Source organism: Esox lucius, chromosome 6 (assembly GCF_011004845.1).
Source record: "Esox lucius isolate fEsoLuc1 chromosome 6, fEsoLuc1.pri, whole genome shotgun sequence".
Lineage (NCBI taxonomy): Eukaryota > Metazoa > Chordata > Actinopteri > Esociformes > Esocidae > Esox > Esox lucius.
Genome location: NC_047574.1, coordinates 2,421,806 through 2,430,289, shown reverse-complemented (window position 1 = coordinate 2,430,289; position 8,484 = coordinate 2,421,806). Strand labels below are relative to the sequence as shown.

Genomic DNA, 8,484 nt, shown 5'->3' with positions numbered 1-8,484 from the left:
TGGGATTAGACAGGGGGTTAGATGGAGGATCCGTAAACCCAGGTTACGTCTCTTTAGTTTCCACCCTGTTGCCTGAAATTCAGTACAAGGAGTGGAATGCTAACTGAGACCGGTACATACTCAGCCTAGATTACAGTATGTCTTCATATGATAACTTCATAGTGAACAACGTAGTGCTGTATCATATAATGACTAGTGTGCCATTAAATCTGTTTTTCTTTTTCGACAGGCAAGTTTTTCAGCCAGCCTCTACGGGTCGGGGGCCTCTTTCTCCCATTTCACAGAACTAAAAATATTATCTCAATCTGATCCCTGTTCTGTCACTGGTCTCTGTCCTGAACAAATATCAGGGTCCCAAAATTTTACTTCCAGCCCCCATGTCAAGGTGTGGGTATGTAATTTATGCATGGTATTTGATTCATATACATAACTGTTGGAAAATATGGTAACAAGACACACATGATAGGCCTTTTAAAGGGAGTACTCGACTTCACTTCTCTCTTATGGCATGTTTTTCTTGGATCAGAATTCAAACTCTGTTGCCCAGGGATAGCAAGGAATTTAAATAACGCATGTAATTTAACCAATTAACCAAAAACCTGCCATAATTACATGTGCTGCGTTCGGTGCAACAGGTCTTGAATGGACCTTGTGTGAAAGAAGAACGTTGTCACCAGAAAAACATGGCTTCTTCCAGCTCCAAGACGTCGGAGACCTTAAAGAGGAAGTTTGTTCCTAAGATGAAGCCACTTGAAACTGAGGCTGAATACGTCACACCTGGAGTCTATGAGCTGGAGAAGATCCTTCACCGTGACAGCGTGGAGTACACTCACATCAATGAGGTCTGGCCCAACGTTTGGATTGGAGATGAGTAAGTGAGACGTACTGCGCCCTGTGAGTGATCAGATTCAACATCTACAAAGTAGCAGTATATACCTTGAGAGCCAGGCAGGCTGGTTGTACCATCATGCCAACTCCTTGTCACGCCAAATGTTTTGCTCGACAACTTAATAAGGAATTGGCAAGAGAGCTGAAAGACTGGCACATAGTTAAATATTTACCTTCTGTTCATGGTAAACATGTGCACATGCAGTACTGCATCTGTTTAGTACTATTAAGTATTATGTTACATACTGACTTTCAAGTCTGTGAGTGCACCTTTTGTGTACCCCCCCCCCCTCTGAAGTACATGTCACAGTAAACCTTAAGCCTGGTTCCTTAGTCTTCCACAAATCACCAGCTGCGTTGCAAAACAGTTGGCATGAAAACGAATGACGAGGAGTTGGGATATTGGCACAAACAGCCTGGCGCTCAGGCTGGAAAATCCTTATTTTGACAGAGCGAGTGCAAAAGACAAACACGGTCTGAAGAAGCTGGGCGTGACACACGTGTTGAATGCGGCGGAGGGGACGTACAACAACGTGGACACGGGCGCGGAGTACTACCGTGACATTGACCTGATCTACTCTGGGGTCACGGCCGAGGATACGACAACCTTTGACATCAGCCAGTACTTCTTCTCTGCAGCTGAATTCATCGACCAAACCCTCAGCAGGCCTGAAAGTATGTTACTCATATTTTGAGTGAAATTGTATAACTTGAATGAGACATTATGAAGTATAATAAATATAAACGCTCTGTTAGTCATTAAGATACTATGAATGGACCTCCCTAAACATGTGGAATGATTACATTCACAAACAATATGTACAAGAACTACGAAGGCTGGGGTACACAGATGAAAACCACTAGTTAGCATTTCAAACACACCTGGGGCCTTATTCAGATTATCTAGCATTATCCTGGACTGTAGATACATATTTTCTAGGAATTATTAGTTTTGAGTTAAATTTTTTAAGGATATATTTGGATTTGAAAAATGGGAAGGCTAGGGTATATTAATATATATGTTCCCCAAAAACAATTCGTCCCAAAATGAGCATTGTTTCAAATGGTTATGGCTGTTTTTTCTTTCTGGAAAATGTAAGCAGCTGCCACGTGGGTTAATCTACCCGGGTAAATTTGGTTTTATGTTTGATATTGGGAGTTTGATCGTCAATACCTCTTCCAAAAAAGGTTTTACAAATACGACAGTGAAATATATACAATTGGATGAGAGTAGAGAGCAACCTACACCCTGTGATTTTATCGAAAATCGACATTTTCCTTTTGCAGAGGCCAAAAAGTTTCAAAACGCTGTAGAATGTGGGTTCAGTTGTTTAGGGACCGTCATGAAAGTGAAATACCGCTGATTGAATGTGACAAAAAAATTTGTATTTTGTGTCAACCTAATAATACCTGCAAATGTAAAGGAAAATCATAGGTACAGACCCTTCTTGTGTTATCAAACAAACCTATAATTTTCTACATATATTTTTGCTGTTAAAGCTTATAAATTTAAATTTTTTATAGATTCCTATAGAGATTACATATACATCTAAAACCACTTTTTGGTCACTGACCTTTAAATTTGCCCTTTTACATTTCGGTGATTATATGAGAATTGATCCTTCTATACCAGAGGTGTCAAACGGGTTCCACGGAGGGCTGAGTGTCTGCAGGTTTTCAGTCTCACCTTGTACTTGATTGATTAATTAGGTCACTAATTGGTTAGTTTCTACCCTCACCTGATGGGTTAGATCTGAACTGGGAAAGATAAATTCCTATAAATTTCCCGAAACTGAAAAGGGGGAAATCTAAGGGGCATACTCTTGACAAGGAAGGTCAGTGAATAAAATATCATTGGTTTTAGGAGGTACATGTCATATGGATTGGAAGCTATTAAAAATAGTTAATATGAATTAGGCAAAACAGTTCTAATAATGCATGTAGTCTTAAAATAAAATCAAAATTATGAATATGGAAAAAAAATAAGAGTTGTACCTTTCAGAAGAGAGGTAAAAGAACACAACACACTGGTTTGTAGATCTCTAACTCACATGGATACTGGGCTATTAAAAATGTGTCCTTTAGAAATATAAATTCCTGTAAATTAACTGAAAGCGAAAATGGCTAATCTAAGGGACGTGCTCTTGACAAGGAAGGTCATTGAAGAAAATGCAATGTATATGTCACCTGGATTGGAAGCTATCAAAATAGTTCATGTTACTTAGGTAAGAGTTATAATAATACAAATATTTCAAAAATAAAATACAGATAATGAATTTGGAAAAAATAAGAGGTGTAACTTTTAGAAGGAAGATAAGGGAACAAACCACATGTGTTTGTATAAAAGTAGCTCATATGGATAGAGACCAATAGAAAGAGGTAGAGAAGGACAAAAGCTGCTAAAATGTACAAAATTGAAAAAGGCAAATCCACAGACAGTACTCTGGTGACCAAAATAAATGTGGTTTCAGAGGTACATGTCTTCTTGATAGGAAATTTAAAAAGTTAATCTATGTTTGGTAATAGAGTTATATTGATACATATATTTTTTTAAATATAGCATTTTTAAAAACTTTAAAAAAAACAGGAGGTGTACCTTTGAGAGGATAGGTACAGGAACACACCACACTTGTTTGTAGATCTCCATCTCATATGGATAATGAGCTATTATAAAGGTATTTCATAGATGGATATACAATTGTTTTTAGAGGTACATGCCACCTGGATAGGAACTTATTGTAAAACATCTATATGTTAGAGTTGTAATAAGATAAACATGTGAACAAAAATGAAGATGAATAATGGGGAAAATGAAGTGTAACTTTGTAAGGACAGGTAAAGGAACATAGCAAACCTTTCTAGCTAATATGGGTTTTGAGCTATTAGAAAAATGCAGTTTAGAATGAGAAATTAAAGTAGAAGGAAAAACAGCAATTATAAGCTGGGAATTGGGACAAGGAAGGTCAGTGACCAAAGTATAAATTTATTTAGAGCTAATATGTCTCTTGGTAAATATCATAATCTGTAAAATGAATTATGCCTAGCCTATTTGTGTTTTGTATTTTTTTGTAGAAACAAATAATAACACCTTTTTTTATTGTAAATGTGGAGAAAAGATTGAAGTTGGCACGAAGAAACAAATTGTCTAAACAATGATTTCTGCCGAATGCACTTTTAAGACGGTCCCTTAGCCTTATTCACGTAATATTCCTCCGTTGAAAGTAAAGTAAAATCGTTTTTTGAAAACGGATCGAAACCGACAAACCAAAGAGTGTACCTTGCTCTCTACCTTCACCTGATTCTATATACTGTATATCGCTGTGGTCTTTGTAGGACGTTTTGGGGGAGCGCTGTTAATAAACAAACTCTGAATATCAAACATAAAACCACATTTACCCGGCGGTCTGTGAGGAGGCTGTATCCGTAACCGGCTTTGTTTACGAGCTCACGTTAGCTAGTAAAGACTACGAGATCCAACAAAAATACCAGCAAGTTGTATTAGCTGCTAGTAAACCGACGTAAATCTGTCTGCCAGGAGGATTTATCCTGCAACCGGTTTTGTTTACAAAACTGTAGCTCACGTTGGCTACTATAAATTACTAGCTCAAACAAAAATGCCAACAAGTTATATTAGCGGCCGGTAAACCGATGCTAATCTGCCTGGGAGTAGGCTTTATCCGGCAACCGGCTTTCTTTACAAAACTGTATCTCAGGTTAGGAGTGGGATTTATTCCATCGAGAACCTTGATGTGTCCGTGGATTAGGCTGAATCGGTTCCAGCCTGCGCAACAGATGGCATTGGCTCTTTAAGCTCATATCCACCGGACAGTTTTGGAAACCCTCCACGTCCTCAAAGAAACTGGAAGAGGCAGAGGCTGGAGGGACCAAATGGACTCTCAATTCTGTATGTAGGCATGTAATAGCTATTTGGATAATTCTTTCGTAAGTCAGGAATAGTGTGGGAGGTACTGAAATTATTACTAGTACGAAGCATTGGCACGATTTGGTTACTGTTGAGAACGGCCTCGTCAGTTATTTTCCCTGACTGATAACATTCCGGAATGATGGCCGGTCTATTAGAACATTTGCTAGATTTCATTTTATTAACACGATAGGGGACTGCACATCCTCGAATATATATCAATACACCCTGGCCTTCCCATTTTGAAAAAACGAATGTATCATATATTTTTGAACTCGACATCGGTTGCCACGTTCAGTTCCATTACAGCTTAGAGAGAGACTGCAGGAAAAATCGGAAAAACTCAACACTGAAATAATTAACGAAAATAAATGTCTCTATGAACTAGGGATCATGCTAGATAATGTGTAAATAGGCCCCAGGTTAAAAAATAGCAAACCTTTCCTTTAAGACCCACAGCAAATGGGTCTATGGGTTGCGTACTGTAAGCAGTTATTGCATGTAAAGGCTGTCAAATACTAGACATACTGTATCAAATCATCATCATCACGTGCATCATCACAATCATCATGATTGATGATTGACATACTGTAGTGCTTCATTTGGAAGTTATATTAATCTAGCCCAAAATTTTTGGTACCCTGAAATTGAGAGACTGCGAATAAGAAGTATTATCATTTATTTGCAAGGGATGCACGTGACGAGCAAAAAACTAACATAAAAAATAATAATACTGGAGCTTATTCAACATTTTCAGACAAAACCGTAATCGGTTTTAAATAATCGGACGAATTTAAAGCAATTGCTGGCCGATATATCGGTGCATTCCTACTTTGCAGACAATGTAAATATTAATTTCAAATCCTAGATTTCGAGAATAGAGAAAGTAGAATAAAGATTTCCCTATACCAATACTTACAGAGGGAACCAATAGGCTACCATGTTCTCTAATAAAAAACAAATTAAGTAATGTCTTTCTTATCCGCAATTGTATTATAACCTAATACATGTATTATTTAAGCAAAAGGACCTAAGGGCGTGTTGTATATATTTATAGTATATAAGTGCTCCTAGGCCCTGTTATTATAAATAGCTACCAGCGAAAAGTACCAAGTCGTGTTTTGTCATACCTGTATAAGGCGTTAAGGGGTAAATGGAGCAAACATCTAAGTAGCGAGTCACAACTGTCAAATATACACTCACCTAAAGGATTATTAGGAACACCATACTAATACTGTGTTTGACCCCTTTCGCCTTCAGAACTGCCTTAATTCTACGTGGCATTGATTCAACAAGGTGCTGAAAGCATTCTTTAGAAATGTTGGCCCATACTGATAGGATAGCATCTTGCAGTTGATGGAGATTTGTGGGATGCACATCCAGGGCACGAAGCTCCCGTTCCACAAATCCCAAAGATGCTCTATTGGGTTGAGATCTGGTGACTGTGGGGGCCATTTCAGTACAGTGAACTCATTGTCATATTCAAGAAATCTATTTGAAATGATTCGAGCTTTGTGACATGGTGCATTATCCTGCTGGAAGTAGCCTCAGAGGATGGGTACATGGTGGTCATAAATGGATGGACATGGTCAGAAACAATGCCCAGGTAGGCCTTGGCATTTAAACAATGCCTAATTGGCACTAAGGGGCCTAAAGTGTGCCAAGAAAACATCCCCCACACCATTACACCACCACCACCACCAGCCTGCACAGTGGTAACAAGGCATGATGGATCCATGTTCTCATTCTGTTTATGCCAAATTCTGACTCTACCATCTGAATGTCTCAACAGAAATCGAGACTCATCAGACCAGGCAACATTCTTCCAGTCTTCAACTGTGCAATTTTGGTGAGCTCATGCAAATTGTAGCCTCTTTTCCTATTTGTAGTGGAGATGAGTGGTACCCGGTGGGGTCTTCTGCTGTTGTAGCCCATCCGCCTCAAGGTTGTGCGTGTTGTGGCTTCACAAATGCTTTGCTGCATACCTCGGTTGTAACGAATGGTTATTTCAGTCAAAGTTGCTCTTCTATCAGCTTGAATCAGTCGGCCCATTCTCCTCTGACCTCTAGCATCAACAAGGCATTTTCGCCCACAGGACTGCCGCATACTGGATATTTTTCCCCTTTTCACACCATTCTTTGTAAACCCTAGAAATGGTTGTGCGTGAAAGTCCCAGTAACTGAGCAGATTGTGAAATACTCAGACCGGCCCGTCTGGCACCAACAACCATGCCACGCTCAAAATTGCTTAAATCACCTTTCTTTCCCATTCTGTCATTCAGTTTGGAGTTCAGGATATTGTCTTGACCAGGACCACACCCCTAAATGCATTGAAGCAACTGCCATGTGATTGGTTGATTAGATAATTGCATTAATGAGAAATTGAACAGGTGTTCCTAATAATCCTTTAGGTGAGTGTATACACATAATGCAACTGTCAATTGATGTATGCATATAGTTTCACAAAAATGTGGCCATATACATATTTGTGAGTCGCATTTCAAGGATCAGTTGCCTATGGGATTCGGATTAGGACCTCTTTAGTTCTGGTTATGTTTAAGCTCCAGAACCCCGATATGTTTAAAACATACTTTCAAAATAACACAGCACATAATTACGTGTGTAAATGAAGTGTTTGGTAAATAAGTCTAATTATTTTTTCACAATTCCCCTTTTGAAAACCACCAAATTTTTGTCTGCTACCAAGCCTTCGCTTTTACCAGGCAGTTGTAATACTGTCTTTGTAGTTTAGGCTAAATTCATATCACAGCTTTCAGCCAATCAGAATTGGAATCACACAGTTTTTAAGTGTCTCAGCACAACTTTAAGCCAATCAGCATTCTGGTTGAGCAGCCTGGTTTATAATTCCAGATAAGCTCCTGGTTCACTGTGTGATGGGCAGGAGCCGTTCAGCCACCCTGTTCTTGGCCTACCTGATGATCTGCAAGAGCATGACGCTGGTGGACGCCGTGGATCACGTGAAGAGGCGGCGACGCATCATCCCCAACTGGGGCTTCCTGAAACAGCTGAGAAAGTTGGACACCTACCTCTTAGAGCAGAGGGTCCAGGGGACGAATCCAGAGGATGAAAAATGACAAAGTATTTATTAAAAAAAAGGGTAAAATGTTTAATAAGTTGGTTCCACAAGAAATGTGCACACCCTACTCCACAATTAAGTGAACATGATGGTTTTATTTTAGGGTATAAAGAGGACACTGCCCGATGTATATTTTAAACTTCCAAAATCTTAAACGAAGTCCGTTGCAAGTCAAAAGAGTAGAATCGTGGCCGTGGTCAATCATCATTTATTTTATGCTAAAATGTACAGCTTGTTTAAGTGACTGACAAAAGGAGAAACGTCATAAATACAGGACTGTCATTCTGTCCAATTGTTTGTGCACATAGCCAGCTTTCCCATTTCAACTGTCCCTCACCAGCGATACTGTACAGGTACAAAGGCTAAAAAAGAGCAATATAAACAAAAACACAAGTTGCTTTTTACATGCAATCCTTTAGCTTAGTTTGGTCTATTCACATCCTCTACTCTTCTAAACTTTTTGTAAAATATAAATTCAACATTTTATAAAGATAGAAAACAAATCTACAGATGGAATGAAAATTTAAATTTTTAAAGGCATTATGTAAAATATCAACTTTGGACTACATGTATACTTT

At 38.8% G+C, this 8,484-nt stretch overlaps 1 protein-coding gene across 1 annotated transcript; it reads left to right on the top strand.

The window, feature by feature from the left end:
• The first annotated feature begins 311 nt into the window (after window positions 1-311).
• On the top strand, window positions 312-8,101 carry LOC105029556 (dual specificity phosphatase DUPD1). Its single transcript, XM_020047402.2, has 4 exons — window positions 312-385; window positions 636-871; window positions 1,340-1,563; window positions 7,681-8,101. The coding sequence occupies exons 2-4, from the start codon at window positions 684-686 to the stop codon at window positions 7,902-7,904; spliced, it is 636 nt and encodes a 211-aa protein (XP_019902961.1). The 5' UTR covers window positions 312-385; window positions 636-683; the 3' UTR covers window positions 7,905-8,101.
• The last annotated feature ends 383 nt before the right edge of the window (window positions 8,102-8,484 follow it).

Coding starts and splice junctions, on each gene's coding strand:
- LOC105029556 (XM_020047402.2), top strand. CDS start 684: ATGGCTTCTTCCAGCTCCAAGACGTCGGAGACCTTAAAGAGGAAGTTT. Junction 872..1,339: donor AACGTTTGGATTGGAGATGA/GTAAGTGAGACG, acceptor TTATTTTGACAG/AGCGAGTGCAAAAGACAAAC. Junction 1,564..7,680: donor AACCCTCAGCAGGCCTGAAA/GTATGTTACTCA, acceptor TTATAATTCCAG/ATAAGCTCCTGGTTCACTGT.